General features: G+C 39.6%; 2 protein-coding genes across 7 annotated transcripts in view; one reads left to right on the top strand and one right to left on the bottom strand.

The window, feature by feature from the left end:
• Window positions 1-280: 280 nt before the first annotated feature.
• rrm2 (ribonucleotide reductase M2 polypeptide) lies at window positions 281-15943 on the bottom strand. 5 transcript variants are annotated; one of them, XM_048558225.2, is made up of 9 exons: window positions 15693-15943; window positions 9851-10000; window positions 9003-9119; window positions 8497-8630; window positions 6724-6818; window positions 5237-5370; window positions 2877-2981; window positions 2337-2450; window positions 281-1668 (listed from the first exon to the last, which is right to left on the bottom strand). In XM_048558225.2, the coding sequence occupies exons 1-9, from the start codon at window positions 15771-15773 to the stop codon at window positions 1516-1518; spliced, it is 1083 nt and encodes a 360-aa protein (XP_048414182.1). In that variant the 5' UTR covers window positions 15774-15943; the 3' UTR covers window positions 281-1515. The 5 variants fall into 5 exon arrangements, with proteins under 5 accessions (XP_048414182.1, XP_048414184.1, XP_048414181.1 ...); XM_048558227.1 differs by having other exon boundaries at window positions 15874-15892; XM_048558224.1 differs by lacking the exon at window positions 15693-15943 and adding an exon at window positions 15422-15521.
• Window positions 15944-24403: 8460 nt separating this feature from the next.
• Window positions 24404-25922, top strand: part of stpg1 (sperm-tail PG-rich repeat containing 1) — a 61130-nt gene continuing 59611 nt past the window's right edge. Inside the window, exon 1 of one of the 2 annotated variants that reach the window (XM_048558229.2) lies at window positions 24404-24449. The gene's annotated coding sequence lies outside the window, so the exon portion shown is untranslated. The remainder of the gene's footprint in view (window positions 24450-25922) is intronic. The other variant, XM_048558228.2, reaches the window with a different exon arrangement.

The following is a 25922-nucleotide window of genomic DNA, read 5'->3' as shown; positions in this document are numbered from 1 at the left end:
AACCACCTTCCTGCCTGCTGGCACACTCCTGCAACCTTGAAACCTTATTCATGACCTCACTACTCTCAACCTCCTGTTCACTGGAGCTACAAATCAGGTTCTCATCCCTCTGCTGAATTAGTTTAAACCCTCCTTAAGAGCATTAGTAAATTTCCCCCCTAGGATATTGGTACCCCTCTACACTAGAATATTGGTTAAAAAAGACAACTCAAATTACTATGAAGACTAATTTTATTTAATTATAATCAGATTTTATATGATCATCAATAAAAATCCATCTTGAATCTCAACTTAACAAATCAGGTGAAACAAATACAATTATGAATCTTCAGCATAATTCTCATTTCAAGTCCAAAATCTATTCACACCAGGTTGATCACTTATTTGCTACAAAAGGTTTGATAATCCTGGCAAAAAACCCAAGACCAGATCACTAGATGTGGTACTGGAACCAAAAACTGGAAAACACATTTTAAGACAATGTATGCTTCTTCCCCAATAAAAGTGCTTTGTTACTGATAGTTGTTTCACTAAACAAAAGTCATTCAAGTCTAATAATACCAAATGTCAATAATTTGTCTTAAAATTTGCACACAAGCCAACTATTACCAAGTGCAATTCAGATTGATAACTATAATATGAAAAGAAAACTTAGTCAAACACCAACGTGCTAAATTGTTCAAACCAAATTCTGCAGTTGTGGGTTTCACTTACAGATGTGATAGTACACAATTCTCAGACACGCACAGTCAAAACAGTGACTGAAATAAAACACTGCAACCTGAAGCTCATCTTGTAGGCTTGTGTTTACACCAGTTCAAGCAAAGGGAGCTCAATACTAAGTAGTTCAGACAAATAGTCTAAAGAAATTCATTAAGCATAATCATTTACACATCCACTACAATCTTAATGGAGTAAAATATTGGAACATTTGTTTTCAAGTTTTTTTTTAGAAAGAAAAAGTATTCTAGGGCCAAGTTGCAAGTACAATTTGACACTAATCAGAAAGCCCATCCTCATGAATTGACCCTGCCAATAAGGTTTCTGAAATTTGATCTTCTATCATGCGTGCACAAGCAGTTCAGAAATCATGATAAGTTTATGTGCACAAGGAGGAATTTTTAAAATTTAGTTGTGTGACACACGCAGAGTAGTTAACAGATACCTAAGATAAAGAGTCTAGGCAATCATTTGGCTATAAAAATTGTAAGTAATAAAACAGAAGCTGGTAAATCATTTTAAATGGTTTGTTTTCAGCAGACTATAGTCAGCTCTATTTTATTTCATAATCCACATTTAAAACCTAATTTATTTGTTGCCTAAACAAAATAAAGAAAGATTGATGTGCAAAATTACATGTGCTGCAGTACCTCTAGAAGTTCTTTCAATGTCAGTTAAAATATACCAGCTACAAAAGTAATAGTCAAATGCTGCAACATAAGAGCTAGTCCCTGGTGCCCAAGATTTTCACACTAATCGTGTTGTTGCTTCATTCCTGAAGCAACATTTTAGAAACTAGAAGTCAGCATCCAGTGTAAAGTTGTTATCCTCTGCTTTCGACATCACACCCATTCTCTGATACTCAGCAACTCTCTTTTCAAAGAAATTGGTTTTCCCTTCCAGAGAAATATTTTCCATGAAGTCAAAAGGGTTTTCAGTTTTAAAGATCTGAAGAAATAAAGAAAATAAGTTAAAGCAGGCTATGTAGTTAATTTCTCATACAGCAGAAAAGGAACAAAAACAAAACAGCTGCCAGATAGCACTCATCGCTCAAGCACAACTCCACCTTCCTAACATTTGCAATTATATCACCTATATCCTCTGGATGGTCACAGGGAGACAATGGCTTTCAATTACAACTTTTTTTAAACTAAAAAACAAATCCCAAGTCACACAAAAAAGGGATTTTTATTTACAAGCTTTTTCAATATATTATTACAAATTTTAAACTTATAAAAGGCGTACAAATCTTGGTTCTTTGAGTAATAGGTAAGATGAAAGAGCAAAACAGTTGGATTTTCTCAAACATCTACATTTTTCCTATCAGTCAAGTAATCACAATTGAGAGAATGGTAATGAAGGTGGTTTAATTGTTCTCATTATTTTTCATTAGTTACACGAGGTAGAATATAGACATTAAGATTTCATCACAAACCTCTTTAGGCTGTTGAAGTTTTTGTAAAGTGTTTTGTCAATAGTGGATTCGGGCCTGAAAATAGGCAAACTTCCTCAGCCATTAACTATACTGGAAGGCAGCGGTGATTTACAGTATTTCCATAGCACAGACCTACATTTATTAGTGTTCTGTAAAGCAAACAGCAGGCATGAATGCTAACCTTACTGAAACCCAACTCCAATAGCAAACGGTCAGCCACAAACTCAATGTAGCATTTCATCAGAGTGCAGTTCATTCCAATCAGGTCCACAGGGAGACACTCAGTCACAAACTCCTGTCAAAGAAATAATGGAGTTTATGACAGTTTGACAAGGATGAAAAGGCATACATTGGCAATGGAAACGCTATAAAATCCTCGTACTATTCAAAAACCTCTTTAGTGCCCTTTGTCCAATAGACACATCAAAAATTTTTGAACTTTCGGCTAATAAAATTAACGTTGAATCTGTTCAGACCTGTTTAACCACCTGAAATTGGGAGGCACCCAGCAATAAATGGGTGGGCCAAGGGAGAGAGAAAATAAAGAGAATAAAGGAAACATACTGCCAACAATAGACAATAGACAATAAGTGCGGGAGTAGGCCATTCGGCCCTTCGAGCCAGCATCACCATTCATTATGACCCAGAAGGAGTGTTTGTCTTTGTTATAAACATCCAGATAAAATGTTAAAAATAGCTTATTAAATCAATAGATGTTTACCTGCTCAATCCTCACTGCTTCAGTGATAATTTCTCTGACTCTAGTTTCAGAGGGTTTGTGAACCAAATGTTTGAAGATCAGACAGGCAAAGTCACAGTGTAGACCCTGAAGAGAAAGAATGGCAACACCAAAACAAAGTCCCAAAGGATTTCCGCAACATGTAAGAAAATGAGAGTTCCTACAAAATGAAAATCACGTTGCTATGAATGGATGCAAGGATTATCATAGATAACAAACCTGACAGACACAAAACAGGTCTGGCACTATAGGGATAGAGAGAGGCACAGAGTTAAGTTCTTCACAAACCTTAAATTAACTTGATTTTTCTCAATATGCTGGCAGACATCATTTGTGCAGCGAAAGTGGAAATTACAGATGCTGGAGAATCTGAGATAACAAGGTGTAGAGCTGGATGAACACAGCAGGCGAAGCAGCATCAGAGGAGCAGGAAAGCTGATGTTTTGGGCCTAGACCCTTCTTCAGAAATGGAGAAGGGGAAAGGGATTCCGAAATAAATAGAGAGAGAAGGAGAGGTGGATGGAAGATGGATAAAGGAGAAGATAGGTGGAGAGGAGGCAGACAGGTCAAAGAGGTGGGGATGGAGCCAGTGAAGGTGAATGTCGGTGGAGAGTTAGGGTGGAGATAGCTCGGCCCAGGCAGGACGGACAGGTCAAGGAGGTGGGATGAGGCTGGTAGGTGGGAGGTGGGGTGGGGTTTGAGGTGGGAAAAGTGGATAGGTGGGAGGAAGGACGGACATCATTTGTGCAGCAAAGTGTCTTTAAATTTCAGATTTTCCACATCCACAAATGAGAGAGAGAGACACACACACAATATACGCACTTGCTTCAGGATTTTTGTTACCCTTTACGAACAAATCAAACCATTCACCTGATTTATACAAGCCTACAGGAAATGCTGGATCTCTCAAACTGAAGCTAAGATAGACATTCAACTCAAGTACCTATTGATACCTGGTTGAAACAGCTGTTTGTATCGGGAGTTATTTTTGTTTAGTACCAAATTAACTGTATAATAATACTCTTGAAAGGTGAAAAACTCATCAAGATCAATTACCCAGTGTCTGCATATTCAGAAGGTCCAAGAGCATACAGCTAACAATGCACAATTTTAAAAATGTACTTATGCAATTGATCAGAAAAAAGTGTTACATCTTAGCTTTCATCAAAAAGGAAATTCTGTCCTCACTATACAAGCCAGAAGCTAATGTTTCTGAACACTCACATACCAGGCCTGGTCTGACTCATATAGTCAGATCCACAAGCTTTTCAGGCAAAACTGCATAAAATCAGCTCGAATGGACTGAACACCATGTTCACATGGTTGCAATTATAGACACCCCTGCCAGGGCCTGCTCTCTCAAACAGCTAAATATTTTCCATTGTTCCGGGGGAGGATTAAAAAAAATCTTCAAAAGATGTTGAAGCTCTCTTTGAACCTTGGCAACATTGGCATTTATCCAGGTAGGTGTTTTCCTCTGGTCATTCAGAAAGGCAACATAGTTCTCCATGTTACTCATCTAGATTTCCAACACTTTGAAATATAGAAGGAGAGCAGTGGCAGAGAAAGGAAACAATTCCTTCACTTCAGATCCCACTATCTTATTGGATGTCTTGCCCCATGTATGCAAAGATTCATGTCTTCAGTCACATGAAAACCTATGGCAGAATTATCCAGACTGAGTAGTCATTATCCTCCAATTGAGGGACTGCTGATAATTAGCAATAATGTACATGTTTACTAAGAATACGTGGGTCCAAAGTAGCTAAAGGGGAATGAAGGAATGGTCTTAAATAAATAACATTGGGAAATAAAGTACATTAATGCCCTCATTCGGTACATTAAACCATTTCATACCCTTTTCTGAGATTATATCGCATCTTTTTCCAGTTGTGTCTAAGCTAGGTATGACATGTTTAAATAAACAGGCTTATTTGTTAAAATTAGGGACATTACATCCTGGATATTTTACATAAGATCAAGCTTCACTTGGTAAAATCAATGGCCAATGGAAGCAGATTGTTCTGTGGTGCAAACAAGTTTAATATCAAGACAGAATTGTAACAGAATCACTGCCTCTCCTGCGAGGAATATACAATGCATTTAAAAGCCATTAAGAAAAAGTCACTCCTGCAAGCCACAGATAATTTAAAACTGATTACCTATTCAGCAAGCGGCAGCAGTAACCATAGCAATGTCATTGAAATAATCGGAGAGTGTCTGCACTGACCGATTCACGCCAAATGGCAGACAAACAACAAAAGGACTTTAACCAGTGTGGGTATCGGTGTAATCATTGCTTTTCTGTAATCAGCATTTGCCCATGCTACATCAATACTTACTTCATCCCTACTGATCAGTTCGTTGGAGAAAGTCAGACCTGGCATCAACCCTCGTTTCTTCAACCAGAAAATAGCAGCAAAGGACCCAGAGAAAAAGATTCCCTCAACAGCAGCAAAGCTAACCACTCGTTCCCCTAGGGTAGGATAACAAGTGAAGAAAATGCACTTGAGATGGGGTAAGCAAGTTAGGTTCAAGCAGTTTGTACTCACGTGGCAATTAGAAATCACCTGTTAGAACCCAGATTGCCCCTCAAAAGCTTCAGTCATCCCAAACATACAAAACTACAACACCACACTGTCAGGGAATGCATCACATAATGCAAAAAAAAGAAAAACAGAGTAAAGAAAACCTTTTGGTCAGATTCTAAACATAAAAGTCCAACATTAAAGAAAATTATAGATAGCATAATTTGTGGCAGCCTTCATATCTGAACAGCGAGTGATGCATTGACTACAAATTTTCACTCTAAATCCTTTAGTAGGCAAAGGCAAAACTCACGCTGGATTTTGAAAGATACATCTTGGACTGCTGGTTGTTCTATCAGCCAGTTCTAGAAAGTGACTAAAGATTGAGCCCATAAACTAATGGTGAAGAAATCAAAGATATTGTTGTCAAGGTCTATCACTATTTCCATTTCCTGGCCACCAACTATCACTCCCTTCAACAACCAAAAAAGGCGAATCACAGATTGCACCTTGGCATTCAACTGAATGTGGTGTTGAGTTGTCAATCCTATGTCTGCTGCATCAAGGCCAGCTGATAACATTGCCAGTCTCAGCCCATTTTCTGTCAAGACTCTCGTCTGTGTTCTCATTACATCTAGACGGGACTATTCTAGTCTTTTCCTGGTTGACTGCTCGTCATCTACATAAACTTAAACTCATCCAAAAACTCAGCCGTCAGTTTCCCAGTTCACTATTCAGTCAATGCTCTTGTGGTAATGTTTTCTATGCATCAACTCCAGTTCATTAATACATTTGATTCCCATGTTAGTTTAGAAAAACTTCCTTGATTTTACCTTTCTATAGTTACTAACTTCAAGCCTTACAACTAAGACTGTGGTACTCAAATTTTGCTATTGACCAGAAGAAGATACAGTACCAATAAACCCAGCTTAATTTGTTTCATGGAAACAAAGAAACTAAACAGATGAATAGGGATTGTAGGAACAGCTGATGCTGGAGAATCTGAGATAACATGGTATAGAGTTGGATGAACACAGCAGGCCAAGCAGCATCAGAGGAGCAGGAAAGCTGACGATTCGGGTCTGGGCCCTTCAGAAGGGTCCACACCCAAAACAATTGCTTTCCTCCTTCTCTGATGCTGATTGGCCTGCTGTGCTCATCCAGGCTCTACACCTTGTTATTTTAAACAGACGAATATCCTTGCAGTTTCATTACGTCAAGGCATAAAAATCTTGATTATTTTATAATTAGCATTTTGTTAAAACTATACAAGCTTTTCTTGAATTTGTTAGAACACATACCAAATGTAGATTCATTATCAGCGATCCATCGCAAGGCCCAGTCAGCTTTCTTTTTGATACATGGCATTGTTTCAATTGCATTAAACAAGAATTCCCTGAAAAGCAACATGAAGCCCACATTTAGATTAAGTTTACAATAGCTCATTGGTCTCCAATACATGTGGACTTGACTTTAAGACATGACCATTTAGTTGCTTTGGGTTTGTTGTGCAAGCTGATGTCACAGGCAGTTGGCAAGATATTGGCACATCAGCACCATACAGCAACAGGTCCATCCCCTTGACTAATCACTGCTGACAAACATAAGCCGCCTGGCGTCATGTCTGTGCTAAAACGCAAAGCAAGAGGTATAGTGAGCCTGTAAATACTGAATGAAGTAGCAATGTGCAAAATATCAAGGCAAGGCAGAGATGTAGAAAGTATCAAAGCAAGCACAACATGAGTGAGTGCTAAGCGATTGAGTAGATGCCCCAAGACCACCCTGTTCTGATGCATGAGATAGGTACCTGTCCTCGCACACCCAGTGGCCTGTCAGCAGCATTACATGTCATGAATCAGTGAGCAAAAAAGTGCAGCATTGAAGTAACAAAGCATGGAGCAGTTTTGCTCCTAAGATACTACTTGGCCTGCTGTGTTCATCCAGCTCCACACTTTGTTATCACGGGTTCTCCAGCATCTGCAGTTCCCATTATCTCTGCAGTATTGAAGTGGTGGTTTGGGGGAACTGCCATGGCGTGGTGAGGCTGGACCATTTCCAATGCCAGTGAAAGGGAGACAATGTACAACAGCATAACTAATAAGTGTGTAGACAATTATCCTAACTTGAAAGAGTTTGAGATCTTCATGGGAATATATGGGTTCATTGAAATATAATGTTGAATCCACCCCAGCGCATGTAACATTGTCTCAAGCCAATGTTCAAATTAGTTGTACATAATCAGCCATCTGTCAAAAAAGATAATGTCTCTGCTATTTAAAATTACATATTTAGTCAATAACTAGAGATATACAATACATGATACATATCAAAAATAGCACAAAAGCGAAGCTATGCAGTATAGTTATGCTACTTATATTGGGGCTAGGTCTGGTCACATCATAAGTCCAGAGTTGTCTTAAAGTTCAAAAATAAAATGTTTTTGATGAGCACCCTTTCATGTACTTAAAAAAATCAGGTTTATTATTCCTCGAAAGAAAGAACAATTCTTGAATTATTACACTGATCTTAAAGCCTATTATTTCTTGAAGACAGTAGGATGACATTGACATGTGATGCTGTAATACAAAAGGTCTCCAATTTATTCAGCGCATTGTTGGCAGTTAACCAATTATATACATCATATAATGGCAATCTCAGTGAGAATATAAACCAGACCGTATATGCAAGTCTGAGATGTCATTAATGTACATGGTTATCAACAAAGTTCCACATATCTGACTCAATATGAGCCTGACACTGGTATATGTTCAGTGGGCTAACAGAAAACCAAAGCACACCAAGAAAGGCTTTTGATATGAGGAATCCTATTAATCAATCCCCAAGTGATTAGTGGCAGAGAATAATTGTACATTGTGGGAAGGAAGAAGATGAACCATTTAGTTAAGCTGTATGACAGCTATTTCAAACAAGTATTTACTACACATGCATTGAAATCAGGGATGAATCTACTTCCATTTGAAAGGAGAACAAAATTGGATATTTTACCCTGAAAAATTGCAAGAACCATAATGAAGATGGCAACAACAAGGTCCACATAACCCTTTACTTCCTACCTCTCACTAGGATCCTTGATATAGGCATCAATAAGAAGACTGTACATTTCAGAATGAACATTCTCCATGGCAATTTGGAAACCATAGAAACAACGAGCTTCAGTGACTTGGACCTCCTGACTGAATCGTTCCACCTGTAAAATGGCATAAAAGCTAGCTCCAATATTCTCTCAACAAGATATAGCAGGTCATCATTTTATAATAGACAAAACAATTTGAATAAAATTTGGAAAGGGAGTCAGTACATTAAAATGCAAGCTCACATCTGGTCAAATTCCTTCAGAATTGGAATCTTGTTTATAAGTAGGTAGAGAAAAACTGAAGTGTTTCTCAAAAAAACACAAATTACCTGCCCAAATACAGTGAAAGTACGTATCAAGTACTGCAAGAGCAGTACTGGACTTTGAACATGTAAATTGGTTCAAAACATGTGCTCACTGCATAGATAATCATTATACTGTTTTAAATTCTATTGAAACAATTTTCATGTGCAAATACAGACTTACCAGATTCTCATTTACAATTCCATCACTCGCAGCGAAGAAAGCCAGAACATGTGAGATAAAGCGTTTTTCATTTATTTTGAGAGAACCCCAGTGTGCCAAGTCCTTTGACAAGTCAACCTACAGAAACATAGTAGACATAAAATTATCAAGTGAATCTGCAATTGTAATCATCTCACACACACAATACACACAAGCTGCTCATAGAACTTGAGCACACCTACTAGTTGATGCAAAAATTATACACAGAGGTTTGTTCTTAAACGTAAATACAAGTGCTCTTAAAAATTAAAAGAGATAGCATGGTACCGGATGTTAAATATACAATCAATCCCCATAGACTAGGCATACAATAATAGCATGTTGCACTCAGTACCTTTTAGCCACTTTCCTTCTGCTAGTAGCTAAAAAGAAAAGCAGATTTGATAAAGTCTGGGAGCAGTCTCCATCTAACTTTTTGTCCAAACGGATGATACAAGCTCAACTAAATACTAGCCAGTCAGATTTAAAAGCAGAGTACTTGGGAGATTATCACCATTAAATACAGTAGCTGAAGAAAATCTACTATTTATTCTCCAAAAATAGTCTTCACTCATTAAATTTGTGAGCAGTACATCACAAAATCTCAACTGAATATAACAGGAAGTGCAATAAAACTTTAGCTCTTCTCTATGTAGCATGCGCCTTCTGATGCCTCAATGCAATTTTGATACTCTTTTTGATACACAATATATAGACATACAGGCCAAAGCACTCACAGTTTCCAACCCTTCAATGTACAATGGTAGATCAACTATTATTGCAGAATAATTGTAGATCTTCATTCTCAAAATAGTGTTAAATATATTTACCTCTTCTGCAGTCCAGAATGATGCTTCTGCCTTTTTGTACATCTGCCACATGTCATGGTATTGGATTGGAAAGATAACAAACCGATGGGGATTATACCGAAGTAAAGGCTCATCCTGAAGTTTTGCAGCTTCTGGATTTTTCAAATCAATCTACAAATTCAAAATGCAATTACGCAAATTGCTTATAGGAAATACACTTAAAGAGATTAGAGCTCACTTTAACCAAAATAATCTATTGTAAATCACAGCTAAGAACATGAAGGAAGTTTGTTGTTCAAGTACTCAGTACTAGATTTAAAGCATAATGAGACTCCGTCAGTTACATGGGGCGATACATTCTAGGCTGGGAATTGAGCAGTTTGGCAGTGATTTACCATTAACACTTGCAGTAAGGACACAAAACTTCATTTTTATCTTCAAAGGAACTGGAGATTTCCTTATGACCACAAAGCTCCACGGAATGATCTAGTGATTTCATTGGTCACGTCAAAATTGGAATTCCAAGTTTCCAAATTTCAGATTTGGAACTTGGACACCAGTTTGTCTGGCACCAAGCCAGGAGATTCTCCAAGTATCTTGCAACAGTGATGTTATCTAGGAGGCAAGTAGCTGATCACATTTAGGTAGTTTCACATACAGCAAACTAGATCCCCTCACTTTTCAGTTTTGAATTGGAGAGTTAACAAGATACGTTATGGAGACTAACATTTGCTTCTATTTTAATCCAAAATGTCAAATTAACTTCATTCTTATTTCAAAAGTGGAGAACTTATTTTAAAAAATTATTTGTGGACATGGGCTTTGCTGGCATTTATTGTCCATCCCTAGTTGCCTTTGAGCAGGTAGTGGTGAGCTGCCTTCTTGAACCCCCTGCAGTCCATATGCTGCAGGTAGATTCCAGGGTTATGACCTTATTTGGAATTTAAGAAGAAACTTGGCATTCCGTAAATATACAAATGATGGTATTATCAGTTATCAAGTTATTACAATATTGAACACAGCTACACCATTCAAGAGTACAGGGGTTAAAAGGATTTTGCAGTGAGACTAAAACCATAATATTGGAAATAGCTTTTAAAATTAAGAGACTAAGATGTGCAGTTGGGGGCGGAACAGCTAGATAATTTCAGAAACAAGTCTGGTGCTAACAATTGGAGATTATTTAAAACGTAACTCTGCACATATGCAATTGACCTTTGCTCAGACTGGCTGTGTAAACACCCTTCCAGTCATCCATATAACTAAATGCTTAACTTGGCTCTCAGTTATGGTAGAAATTTGAATTTACAAAATTCACAAATGTATCATGTCATAAGTTTTTTTTTAATGACAATACATTTAAGAGATCACGTTCTGAATGGATTTAAGCAGCAAGTCAGGTTCATGTGCTTGGCAAACTATAAAGTAAAATAAAAGCAATGCCAGTGAGTTTCTGGCATTGTTCCTGCAAAAGTGACAAGTGAAAACTTTGTATAAAAGCAAAATATTGAAGAAGCTGGAAATCTGAAGTAAAATCAAAACATTGGAAAACTCAGTAGGTGTGAAAGCATCTCTGGATAAATAGATTAACATTGCATCTGATGACTGTCATTCTGAAAATGAGTCATAATTGGCCTCAATTAATTATTTCTCTCCACAGATGCTGACAGATCTGCTGACTTTTTCCACCAATTTGGTAAATAAAAATGCTTTATTGCTGATCTCTCACTGTTATATTATTCTTTCTCACAACACAGTCATGTTATTCAGTAGGTCTTGCATTTTACAAACAGCTACTCACAGTACTTACGATTATTAAAAATAATGGATTGTGTTTTAAAACCCATCAAGTTCACTGATGTTTGAGGAAGGTAATCTGCCCTGGTTAATCTATTTGGCCTATGCATAGCTCCAAATGTACAGCAATGTAGTGTACTCTCAACAGCCCTCTGGAATGATCATGCAAACCACTCAATAGTTAAGATTAGGGACGAGCAATCATTGCCGACCTTGCCAGCAATACACACATCCTTTGATACATAAAAGGAAAAAAAAACAATTTCCTTCTCACACAGGCATCACTGTGAAAAAAAATACTACAGAGGTGAAAGATATGAAATGATATTTTGAAGCACTAATAATATTCAGCATGTTTGGCAATATCTGAGGGGAAAGAGGGAAGTTAAAATACTAAGAGAACAGAATTGGAGAAGTACAGGGGTTGACAGCAGGAAGAGGTTAGAATGTTAAGGAGCCATGAAACTATGGAGGGATTGGAAGAGGGTGAGAATTTTCCAATTGAGCCACCGTAAGTTTGGGCATCAGTGTTGGTCATACCTCTCATTACAGTCACCTATCTGTCTGACTGAACTTGTAGTATGACTAGCTCTCTAAAGTTACTAATCATCACATAGTCTGTGCCTCCTGTATGATCCTCAGTAACTCCAACTGCCTCTCCAGCCAATCCAAATGCCTTACTTCCACTATCATAACCTCCCTAGTTTCAGGGTCAAGGACATCTCAGTGCAGTTGCATCGTATTGTCAAAGGGGAGAGAGAGAGAAGCCAGATGATGCTGTACACATTGGTAAGAATGACATTGTTAGGGAAAAGGTTGAGGCTTTGCAGAGTGAATATAGAAAGTTAAGTAGGACGTTAAAGAGCAGAACCTCAAAAGGTGGCAATCCCTGAATTACTTTGGATGCCACATGCTAGTGAGAATAGGAAGAAGATCAAAGGGCAGTTATATCAATGGCTGAAGAGATGGTGCAATGAGCAAGGTTTCAGATTTTTAGATCATTGAGATCTCCTCTGGGACACAAGAGACCTGCTCAAAGGGATGGTTTTCACCTGAACTGGAAGGGGGCCAATATCCTGACAGGGAGATTTGCTCGATCTATTCAGAGGCTGAGGTAACTCTGAAGAACTAAACTGTATTTATTTCAATGCAAGAGATCCTACAAGTGAGGTGGATTAACTCAAGGCACATATGGGAATATGGGACTAGGGCATCATAGCTATTCCAGAAACATAGCTGAAGGGCAACAGGACTGGCAGCTCAATGTTCTGGGGTTTAGAGACTATTGGAGGATTGAAGGGGAGGCAAAAGAGGAGGAGGCATTTGATTAAGGAAAACTTTGCTGCTGTACTTAGAGAAGACATTCCGAGGAGATCGTCCAGTGAAACTATGTGTATGGACCTCAGAAATAAGAAGGGGATGATCACCTTGATGGGATTGTACTTTAGGGCCCCCAATAGTCAGTGGAGAACTGAGGAGGAAGCATGTAGAGTGAACTCATATATATGTAACGGTAGTTAGATTATAATAGTAGGGGATTTTAGTTTTGCAAACAAAGACTGGGGCTGCAATAGTGCGAATGGCTTGGATGGTGAGGAATTTTTAAAATGTGTTTAAAAAAGATTTTTCTTTATCAAAATGTAGATTTAGCTATTAGAGAAGGAGCAAAGCTTGACTTTGACCTGGAAATAAGGCAGGACAATTGACTGAACTGTTATTGGGGGAAGTACTGTGGGAGCAGTAATCATAATTCAATTAGCTTTGAAATAGTTATGGAAAAAGAAATACCCTGTACAAAAGTTAAAGTTCAAAACTGGGTTAAAGCAGATTTTGATAGTATGAGACAGTAACTCTTAAAAGTTAATTGGAGTAGGCTGTTTGCAGACAAAGGGACAACTAGGAAGTGGGAAGCTTTCAAAATTGTGACAACAAGAGTTCAGAGGTAATATGTTTCTGTTAGAGTGAAGGGTGAGGCTAGGAGGATAGGGAACAATGGATGAATAAAGATATCGAGGCTCTGATCAAGAACAAGAAAAAAGCGTATGTTAGTATAGAGAACTGGGGTCAAGTGAATCTCTTGAAGAGTGTAAAGGGTGTGACGGCATTCTTAAGAGGGAAATCAGGACGGCAAAAAGGGGACATGAGCTAGCCTTGGCAGATGGGGATAAGGATAATCCAAAGGGATTCTACAAGTACATTAAGCACAAAGACCAACAAGAGAGAGAAAGGGCACCTTAAAGATCAATGAGGCCATCTATGTGTGGATCCACGAAAGACAAGAGTGATACTACATGAATACTTTGCAAGAGTTTTTACTGTAGAGAAGGACATGGAGGCCAGGGGGCTCAGGAAATAAACATCAGTGTTTGGAAAAGAGTCTCCAATACAGAAAAGGAGATTCTGGAGTTCTGAAGAATAAACATAAAGATGGATAAATTTCCATGACCTGATCATTAGTAAGCCAGGATGTTGTAGAAAGCTTGGAAAGAAATTGTTGGGCTCTTAGCAGAGTTACTTGTGATATTTACGGTTAGGGGTGAGGTGCTGGAGGACTGGAAGTTGGCTAATGTTGTGTCTTTATTTTAAAAATGCCTGTCAGAAGAAGCCTGGGAATGTTAGACCGTTGACCCTGACATTAGAGGCAGGTAAGTTGTCAGAGGGGATTCTGAGAGGCAGGATTGACAAGCATTTGGAAAAGCAAGGACTGATTAGGGATAATTAGCATGGTTTTGTGCGTGGGAAATCGTGTCTCACAACCTAATTGATTTTTTTTTGAGGGCATGACCAAAAAGACAGATGAGGGCAAAGCGGTAAATATTGTCTAAATGGGCTTTAGTAAGGTCTTTGACAGGATTCCGCATAGTAGACTGGTTAGTAAAGTTAAATCACATGGGGTTCAGGGAGAGCTTTCCAATTGTATGCAAAATTGGCATGATAGTAGGAGACATAGGGTGGTGTCGGAGAGTTGATTTTTGGATTGGAGGCATGTAACCAATGATGTTCTACAGGGATCAGTGCTGGGTCCACTGTTGCTTGTCATTTATATTACCTATTTGGATGAGAATTTAGGAGGCACGGTTATTAAGTGTGTGGAAGCTAGGAGGTTGAGGGGCGACCTTACGGAGGCTTTTAAATCATGAAGGGTAGAGATAAGGTGAATAACAAAGGTCTTTCTTTAGGGTGAGGGAATTCAAAACTAGGAGGCTTATTTTTCAGACTAGAGGAGCAAGGGTTTAAAAGAAACCCGAGGGGCAACTTTTTCACACAGAAGGTCGTTGGTGTGTGGAACGAATTGCCAGAGGGAGTAGTAGATGCAGGCACAGTCACAGTATTTAAAATATATTTGGACAGGTACGTGAAGCGGAAAAGTTTAGAGGGGCATAGGCCAAATACAGGCAAAGTGGGAGTAGTTTAGTTTGGGAAACTTGGTCGGCATGGAAGAGTTGGGCCGAAAGGTCTGTTTCCGCGCTGTGATTCTTTGACCAGTAGACAATCTTGACGTAGAGCACTGGAGCCGCTCGATTCCCGATGTCACATAGTTATTGCAGACTAATGAGCCAAAATTAAAAATTCATCCCACTACAACTTTCTATACTCAACAGCCAAGATTTAAATTGAAATACGGCCACACGTTTTAAAGGTACGCTGAGAGCAAACATCTCAGGAGGACTGCTGCAAGCAAACCGAGTTCGTCTCCCACTTCTTGCACCCCCTTTATATATAAAAGAATTGGATATAAAAGAAACGATTGCACGAAAGAAACCTCACGGGACGCTTCTTTCCCAAGTTACATACCAGAAAAGTACAGCAACATGATCCAAAATGAAGAGATAATGGGACCCAAAATGAGCTCACTTTCACCCAGAACAAAATCACATACCGCATCTTAAAACATGTTAAATATGTTCATGCTGATTTTGTCTGGAGAAGCAAAGTTCCGATCTTCGCCCGCGGTGTAGAGAGTCCACTGCTCTCAGTTACAAAGTATTTATAAACGTATCAGATCTGGTCACATTCACCAACACAGCATCATATCTGGTGGGTTTTTGATTTGATTCAATCTTACCCTGTGTTTTTCTTCAGCAAGAGATTTGGAAGGACAAACGGAGATTTCACTTTGGGGGCTCAGGGGAACTGGAGTAGACATTACAGGGGTCTATAACCACAGCTCTCTACAAAGTAAACGTTAAGATAGTTTGATAATTTCTCTCTCACATACAAAAAAAACGCTGAACAACAATGCTTACGAATCAATTAACTCCTCTCCACCGTTATTTAAAAGTGCCCGATGCTTTCTGCTAATCTCTTTAACACTTTCAAATGTTCCCGCGCAGAGTCTGTCCAACATCTAACCCTGCCCCCAAGCAGCACCACAACCAATAGGACGCACTCTCCACTCTACAATGACAGAGCGCTGGTCTTTCTTCCTCAATGATTGTGAAGCGGAGAATTGTTAATACTGAACTCTGCTGCTGCCGTAGTGTCAGTGCTGTTCGTAATCAGCTTGATCCCTAAATGGGGGAGCATTTTATTCAGCAAAACAAAAGGGCAGGGGCGAACAAATTAGAGAAAAAAATACTAAAAGAACTGCGGATGATTGAAATCAGAAACAAAAACAGAAATTGCTGGAAAAGCTCAGCAGGTCCGGCGGAATCTGTGGAGGAAAATCGGAGTTAACGTTCCTCAGAACTGACGGTAGCTGGGAAAATGTCTGTTTATATGCAGAAGATAGAGTAGGGAGGGTGTAAGGACTAAAGTGGGGATAGAGCCCAGAGATAGAGACAACAGTAGGACAAATCTTGTTAGGAGGTTGAAGAGTTATTAATGCCGACTGTTAGTGGCTACCAATGGATTGTGTGTAGTAGCAGCCTACGTGATAACAAGGGGATGTGGGTAAGGACATGGGAGAGCTCAAACCCTAAAGTTATTGAACTCAATATTGAGTCCAGAAGGTTGCAGGGTCCCCCAGGCAGAAACTGAGGTGCTGTTCTCGCAGCTTGCAGTGAGCTTCGCTAGGGCGAACAAATTAGATTTGGTAAGGGCAACACTTGTATTTAACTATAAAAGTCCGGACAGGATGGCAAATTGCTCTTTACATACAGTCTGCAGCGTACAAACAGCTCATTGGGGTCCCTCGATGTGCAATGATGTTGGATGGCACTTGTAGTGCAGTGGTTGTGAGCCCACCACCCTGCCTTCAGAGTGCCTTTGTGGTTTTTTTTGCCCTTCCGGGCTACTGGCCGTTTGAGAGTTGACAAAACAGAACCGATTGGGAAAGACACTTTTCAGCCATCTGGACTAATTGACCAGCCTATTGATGTTGCGAGAGGTTTGGCTGGATGCTTGTAGATTTGGCTTCAAGAACAAGTTAACCCAGTCCTTCCACTAAATCCAAAAAATGCATTAAAGACATTGCTGATGAAATTTCTCTAGTACTTTGTGCGTGGCTAATGCACAATCCAGCTCTTATTGCAGTGCAGGAGTGCAGCGATCACAACTGCTCCTAACAGGAGCACTCTTGTTGACTACTTTAGTGTGTAGATGATTGAACAGGCATAGCTGATCTAATGTTGTATATCCTGATCAATGGCAGCCTTTTGAGAAAGGTGGCTATCAAGTTATGAGAAATCCATAAGAGCGTAAGAAATAGAAGCAGGAGTAAGCAATCTGGCCATTGAGCCTGCACCACCATTGAATAACATCTGGCTGATCTTTTTATTAATTAAGCTTCGTTTACTAACCCACTCACCTTACCTAATTCCTTTACTTTTCAAAACATCTATCTTTGCCTTAAAAACATTCACTGAGGTAACATCAACTATTTCACTTAGCAGAGAATTCTACAGATTCATAACCCTTTGGATGAAGAAGTTCCTCCTCAACTCAGTCCTAAATCTGGTCCCCCTTATTTTGAGACTATGCCCCTAATTCTAGTTTTGCCCTCCAGTGGAAACAACCTCCTTGCTTCTATCCTATCTAGTCCCTTCATAATTCTATATGTTTCTATGAGATCCCCCCTCATTCTTCTTACTTATAATGAGTACAGTCCTAGCCTTCTCAATCTCTCCTCATAAGGCAACCTTCTGAACCTAGTGAGCCTCCTCTGCACCTCCTCCAGTGCCAGTACACCTTTTCTCAAGTAAGGAGATGAAAACTGTAGTTAAAATGTTCCATATAGTGTGCTTCAAAATAGTTATGAGGGGGGATATTTGACTGAGCAGGTCAGGATTGATCCTCTTTTAGTAGTCAATTTAAACTTAAGTATTGCTAGTAGCAAAATAAACATTCTCTTAAAACTAAACAAATTTACTATTTTTATTTCAGAAAAATAAAGAAAACAGTTGTGTGACAATATGTTTTATGATAATGTTGTGTAGGATCAGAATTACATACATTTAAGAATAGTCAAACTGTTCATGGAAATTAATCTCTTAGGATATTTGCTCCCTTATACGCTGTTTATTTCCCCTAAAAAATATTTTGTTTTTCAAAACAGTTCATTCATTGAACATAGTTATCACTGAAAAGGCCAAGAGTTATTGCCCATCTTTAATTGCCCTTGAGAAGATAGAAATGATCTGGTTTGCACTGCTGACGTCATGTTGTGAGAGTATTCTCACAAGGCTGTTTGGGAGATCCAGGATTTTGACTCAACAATGATGAAAGAATAGCAATTTAGCTCCAAGCGTGGATAATGTGTGCATTGGAGGGAAAATTGCAGTTGGTGGTCTTCACATACACCTGCTTTCTTTGCCCTTCTAGGTTGATACGTTGTGGGTTTGAGAATTGCTGGTGAAGTAGTTTTCAGTGCACCTAGTGCATGGTACATACTACAGGAATAATACATCAGTGTTTGCGGTGGAGGTAAATAGATAAGGTAGTGGATGGCATGCTACTCAAGTAGGCGGCTCTATCCTGGATGGTGTTGACAGATTTAATGCTGTTGGAGCCATACACATCCAGACTAGTGGAGAGGATTCATGAAACTCATTATTTCTGCTTGTGAATATTGCAAAGGTTGTGGGAAATCATGATGGGAGTCACATGCTGCAGAATTACCCACCTGGTTTCATTCCCATAGATTTATATAGCTTCTCCAGTTAAGATTTTGGTCAATGGTCTCTCTGCAGCTTAAGACACATCAGAACAGCAGGAGGCAAAGTGGCCCATTGAGTCTGCTCTGCCATTCAGTGAGATCATGGCTGATCTGTTAATCCTCAATCCTTTACCTGTCTTATTCCCCTTATCCTTGTTTGTATGGCACATGTAGTGAAAATTTTACTCACCACTTGACAGGCTACACCTGGATGTTTTCCAGTTCTTGCTGATGTGGTCACAGACTGTTTCAATATCCGAGGACCTGTGAATGAAACTGAACGCTGTGTAAACATCAGTGAACATGCAATTTATCTAATTGTGGCATTTCTTGGGGGATTGATAAAATGGAGTGGCTTGGTGGTCAATCATATTACTGTGGGTCTTTTACAACGGTCTCTCACAAGTCTTTTTACTCCATAGGACAGAGATAGATTTAATTGTTGAACCTAATTCCTGTTATAAACAATCAAATGCTTCAATATTGTTAGACTTAGATTTAAAAAGATTGATCAATTAGGTTTCTTTATTAAACATTATTGTTTAACAAAGCCATTCACTGAAGATGCAGAAGTGGTTAGCACACTATTCATAATATGAAAATATAAATGTTTATCCCTATAAATAATCCAAACATACACAAATCAACTAGATAAAGACAAAAAAAAAGACATTTTTCTCTGTGGAGAATCACTTTGGGGAGATTTGCTATAGTCAATGATTTTTAATTTTTGATGGTAGAAGAAAGAGAAAATGTAGAATTTTCAGTTGTTGTCAATCTCACATTCTGGCATGTCTAGATTGCTCATGTGCAGCTGTTTCTGAGATCTTGCTAGGTACAACTTATTCAGGAAATACAATATCAATAAGTCTTCCAGACGCTGTTCTTGAGGCAAAGTGTGGAGCTGGATAAACACAGCAGGCCAAGCAGCATCTCAGGAGCACTAAAGCTGACGTTTCCGGCCTAGAACCTTCAAAGGGTCTAGGCCCTATAAGTCAGCTTTTGTGCTCCTGAGACGCTGCTTGGCCTGCTGTGTTCACACTTTGTTGTCTTGGATTCTCCAGCATCTGCAGTTCCCATTATCACTGTTCTTGAGGCAGTCAGGTTTCACACTGGACTCACAACAAGGAGTTTCAGAAGCAGGACAGCCATGAGCAGCCAACCATTTTATAACGGGCCAACTGAAAACGGAACAAGTTCCAAGCAAAACACCACTCAAACAAGGCAGACATAATAGTCCAGACAGCCAGTTTCTAAGAAGTGAGTGCAAGTAAGTAATGAAAGTCTCAGATATACCTTTTAATAAAAAGTTTCAACATGGCTAAGAGGGGATTTAATAGAGACATAGAAGATGATCAGAGGATTAGACAGGGTGGCCAGTGAGAGTCTCTTTCCTAGGATGATGACGTCAGCTTGAACGAGGGGGGCATAGCTGCAATTTGAGGGGTGATAGATTGAAGACAGATGTCAGAGACAGGTTCTTTACTCAGAGAGTGGTAAGGGCGTGGAACGCCCTGCATGCCAATGTAGTTATCTCAACCACATTAGGGGCATTTAAACAGTCCTTGGATAAGCATATGGATGATGATGGGATAGTGTAGGGGGAGGGGCTTAGATTAGTTCACAGGTCGGCGCAACATCGAGGGCCGAATGGGCCTGTTCTGCGCTGTATTGTTCTATGTTCTATGTTCTATGTTCTATGTTCTATGATCTTTCAGTACACCCTTTAAAGAAAATATTCAGATATCCTCACATAACTTAAAATAAATTAACTTCTTCACAATCCTTCAAAGTTACATCTCCTCAAAAATATTAAAATTGAAGCTTTCATAACAAATTATATTTAGGGTAGACCAGAAAAGGATGGTAGACTTTCTTCCCTAAAGGGCATTAATAGCCAAATGGGTCTACAACAAACCATAACTAATCTTTTTGTTTCCAGATCTAATTTATTAATGGAATTTAAATTCTCTAGCTGTTGCTATAGGGTTAAAACTCAAGTCTCTATATCATTGGTCTAGGCCTCTGGATTAGTTGCACCGTAAATATTATCATGGTCATCATGGATAAAGTGCCACTGATTGCACCAATGCTATGTTTACGCTACAAATGCAGCGTTAATAATTGTGCAAAGTAAACACGCCAGCATTGATTGAACATTCCTAAACTGGCACAGAGAAGTCAATCTGGGCATGCAGTTTGGGAATGATCTCAATGCTTTGAGAGGCTGCAATGGAGATTTATTAGAATGATGTCAAGAATGAGTGACCCTAGTTATTTGCAGAGACTAGAGGAGCTCATTGGAGCAGCAGGGACAATTGAGCTTTGAGAGCGAGTAAGGAGAAACTGTTTCCAGCAGCAGAGGAGTCAGTAACTAAAAACACAGGATAATGGTGATTTTTCTTTGTTTTTATTTGTTCTTGGGAAATGGGCATCACTGGCTAAGCCAGCATTTATTGCTCATCCCTAAATTCCCTGGAGATGGCAATGGAAAGCTGGTGATTGCTAGCAAAAAAAAAGGGGTGATTTGAGGAACTGTTTCTCTTCTGTAGGGTACTGTGATCTGGAAGTCAGATGGGGACAGCATATTCAGTAAAATGGGACTTGGATATCTGTTTTAAAGGAGGAAAAAGGAGATAGCATGTGAATAACTGGGTCATTCTGCCAATACAGATACCTTGAGCTGATTGGCCATCTATGTTGTAGCATTCTATGTCAGCAAAGTAAATAGATGTATATTTCGTTGAATTATCATAGAGTTATAGTTATAAGTTGAGCCTATTCAGTCTCTCCCTTTAACTCAAATCCTCCAACCTTCAAACATCCTTGTAAATCATTTGAGCACCCTCTCAGGTTTAACAACATCCAATAGTAGGGAGAACAGAATTGTCACAGTATTCTAAAAGTGGCCTCACCAATGTCCTGTACAGCCATAGCACGAAGTCCCAACTCCTATACTCAATGTTCCGACCAATGAAGGCAAGTGTGCTAAACAGCTTACTCACCACTCTGTAAACCTATAATTCCACTTTCAAGGAACTATGTGCCTACACCCCTAGATCTCTTTGTTTGGCAACACTCCCCAAGGCCCTAGCATTTACTGTGTAAGTCCTGCCCTCGTCGATCTTACAAAAATGAAAAACCTCACATTTATCTAAATTAAAGTCCATCTGCCACTCCTTGGCCCATGGGCCCATCTGATCAAGATCCTATTGTATTCTAAGGTAACCTTCTTCACTGTCCACTACACCTCCTATTTTGGTGTCATATGCAAACTTACTAACCATGCCTCCTGTATTTATATCGAAATCATTTATTTGAACAATGAAAAGCAATGGGCCCATCAGCGATCCTTGCAGAACACCGCTGGTCACAGGCCTCCAGTCTGAAAAGCAACTCTCTGCCACAACCTCTGCTTCCTACCTTCAAGCCAATTTTGTATGTAATTGGCTAGTTGCCCCTGTATCTATTATGTGGAACCTTGTTGAACGCTTTGCTGAAGGCCATATTACGGACAACATCTGCCAACCTGCTTTCATCCGTCTTCTTTGTCACCTCTTCAAAACACTCAGTCAAGTTTGTCAGACACGATTTCACATGGACAAAGCCAACTTGACTATCCATAATCAGTCCTTGCCTTTCCAAATGCATGTATATCCTATCCCTCAGTTTCCCCTCTCACCACTTACACCCCTCCACCCCAGTGACAAAGGCTCACTGGTCTATGGTTCCCTAACTTTTCCTTACAGCCTTTCTCAAATAATGGCTTCACATTAGCCAATCTCTGGTCTTCCGACACCTCACCTGTGATTATCGACGATACAAATATTTCAGCAAGGAGCCCAGCAATCTCTTGCCTACCTCCTGACAAAATCCTGAGAAACACCTGATCAGGTCCTGCGGATTTATCTACCTTTATGCATTTTAACACCCGCAGCACCTCCTCTTCTGTTATATGAACTTTTTACAAAACATCACTCTTCATTTCCCCATGTTCCCTAGTTCCCATGCCCTTTTCCACAATAAATGCTCACACAACATACTTGTTTAGTATCTCACCATTCTCCTGTGGTTCCACACATGGACGGCTGCTTTTGAGCTTTAAGGGGCCCTAATCTCTCCCTCATTCCTCTTTTGCCCTTGATGTACTTACAGAATCTATTTGGATTTTCCTTAACTCTAATGCCAAAACTATCTCATATCCCCTTTTTTGCTTTCCTGATTTCCCTCTTAAGTATATCCTACTGCCTTAGGGTGGCATGGTGGCTCAATGGTCAGCATGGCTGCCTCACAGCAGAAGGGACCTGAGTTCAATTCCACCGTTGAGTGAGTGTATGGAACTAAGACAATGGCCCTGTGTCTGCATGGGTTTCATCTGGGTGCTCAGTTTTCTTCCCACAGTCCAAAGATGTATGGGTTAGGTGGATTGGCCATTGAGTTCAGGAATGAATAGGTTAGATGGAGAAGCCATGGGAGGTACAAGGTGACGGTATGGGCTGGGTGGGATACTCTTTGGAGGGTTGGTGTAGGCTGGATGGGCCAGGTGGCTTTCTTCTGTACTGTAGAGATTGTGTGACACTTCCCTTATATTCATCAAGGGATTCACTCCACCTTTGCTGTGTATACCTGATATATGCCTCCTTCTTTTTCTCGACCACAGCCTCAATTTCTCTACACATCCCCAAAATTCTCACACTTAGCAGCCTTGTCCTTCATACTAACAGGAATATACTGTCTCTGAAATCTCACTGTCTCATTTTTTAAAGCCTCCCACTTCCCAACCATCTCTTTACTTGCGAATAGCCTCCCCCAATCAACTTTTGAAGAAATTCCTTTTTAATATTGCCAAAATTGGTCTTATTCGAATTTAGAACTTTAACTTTTTGATCAGTTCTATCCTTTCCCATAACTATTTTAAAACTAATACAATTATGATCATTTGTCCCAAAGTGCTTCCCCTGACACCTCAGCCACTTGGTCTGCCTTGTTGCCCAACAAGGTCACTGTTTGCTCCTTCTCTAACTGGTACATCCTCATACTGAATGAGTAATGCAGCATGGAAGTAGACCCTTCAACCCAACCATTCCATGTCAACCATAGTCCCAAACTAAACTAGTCTCACCTGGCTGTGCTTGGCCCATATCCCTCCAAACAGTTCTTAATTGTGTACTTATCCAAATGTCTTTTAAATGTTGTAATGTACCTGCATCTTAACAATTTCCTCCCCATCCAAGCCCTTAACTCTATGACAGTCCCAATTTATGTTTGGAAAGTTAAAATCTGCTGTATCTGAGATTTCCTTAAAAATTTGCTCCTCAACTTTTCACTGACTGGGATGGGGGTGGGGGTGGGGGCATTTGAGGGGCTAAATACAGCCCCAACAAGCTCACATCCCTTTCTTATTTCTCAGTTCAATCCATATAACTCCACTGGACAATGTCATTTCAGTCTGAACTGAAAATGAAAAGGATTCACATTCCTTTTACACTGCTCAACATATTAGTCAGCTTCAATCCCAGTAATGCTGATTTGTTGGAGACGTGGCGCTATTTCACGTACTCCAACAGGAAAGCAACGCACTATTGTCTTAATAACAATAAATGTTGGTGGGGCGGTGGGGGGAGGGTTGGAATGACTGGCAACATAGTTGCCTTGGAGACCAACATAAACATTCAGTTGCTGTCGCGATATGAAGCGGAGTCCAAGCACGGGAGCAAAAGGTTCCAGGTAAGAGAGCTTCCACCGTTAGAGCGATGGGGCTGGTGTTGGGAGGAAAAATGTAACTCGTTTATTCTGTGAATTTCCGACGGCTCAGTCTCTGGCGAGGTTTTAATTTTAGGAGGCGCAGGTGCTCAAGTGAACAGCCTGTTATCGATTTTTTTTACAAAACTAACACTTTTAGAAATACATAAATAATTCAGTGGAGATAATTCAATGGTTTTGTGTATCAAAATAACAGCATATCTAGAAAGTGGAACAGATTTTTAAAAAAGCTTTTTTTTCCTTTTCCTTGTTACCAACATTTTTTTCTCCCCCTTTCCGTAGGATTTGACTCCTAACGATCCTGAAATATTTATCAACTAAATAAGAACCAAAAGAACTGCTGCGGATGCTGTAAATCCGGAACCGAAACAAAGTTGCTGGAAAAGCTCAGCAGATCTGGCAGAACTGAGGAAGGGTCACCGGACCCGAAACGTCAACTCTGTTTTCTCCTCCACAGATGCTGCCAGGCCTGCTGAGCTTTTCCAGCAACTTTGTTTTGGTTCCTAAAACATTTATCAACGTGAAGGTCATTTAGCCCATCATAATGGTTCTATCCCGTGCACACCTATATCTCTACCTTTGCTGCAGTGTACATTCCTAAATAATTACATTGCTTTTGCCTCTCACCCAATCTGTGACACATATTGATCACTCTGAATAGAAAAGAGCCTCCCTAACATCAATCTTCATGTTACTTTTTATTATTTTGAACCATAACTCCTGTCCTACTTCCTGTTGTGCTATTTTCCAAGATATTCTCCAGTCTCCTGTTCTGTCATTTCTAACCCAAACGGCAGCCAGAAGGCGCACCACTATTCAGAGATGCAGTCTGTTTTAAATGGTCGAGGCTAGCCTTAAGTGGTGCCATCTACACGAAAGTCTGAGACCTGTGCTGCAGTATGCACTCACTCCGTAGTTCACTGAGCATTAGGTTGTGTGCACAATAAGTATAATTAGCAAGCAGCATGAAATTTGCATTCTGTCTGCATTATTTTAAGTCATGCATGCTGACAAATATTGTGATTTTTGCAAGCTAACCAATTCTGCCCTCCAAAACCGTGGAAATGGCGAAAGAAAAATTGAAATCACTCTAAGCCACATTGCCTGAAAGTCTAATGGTGCATTTCACCTACTTACTGTTCAGGCCCGTTATCATCATTATTCCTCATTCTGTCTGCAATCCAACAATCTACAGTCTGCATTATTGACCCTCGTTCAAGGACTGCTCAATGACACAATGCTTTATTCCTAATCTCTGGAGGTTGCAGTAGCCAAAGTGACATCCTTCATTGATCTAAGCATTATGAAACACTTAGAAAAAAAATTCTAATTCTGCCCTTTGTACTGCTGCAAGCTTGAAACCACATGTAACATCACGCCATTCATGCTGACCTCTTTTGTGCTTTTAGCATTGCCAAAATCAAGCTGTTATACTGC

This window comes from Stegostoma tigrinum, chromosome 24 (genome assembly GCF_030684315.1).
Source record: "Stegostoma tigrinum isolate sSteTig4 chromosome 24, sSteTig4.hap1, whole genome shotgun sequence".
In the NCBI taxonomy this organism is placed as follows: Eukaryota; Metazoa; Chordata; class Chondrichthyes; order Orectolobiformes; family Stegostomatidae; genus Stegostoma; species Stegostoma tigrinum.
Note: the sequence above shows the minus strand (reverse complement) of the source record. Positions and strands in the feature narration are given on the sequence as shown.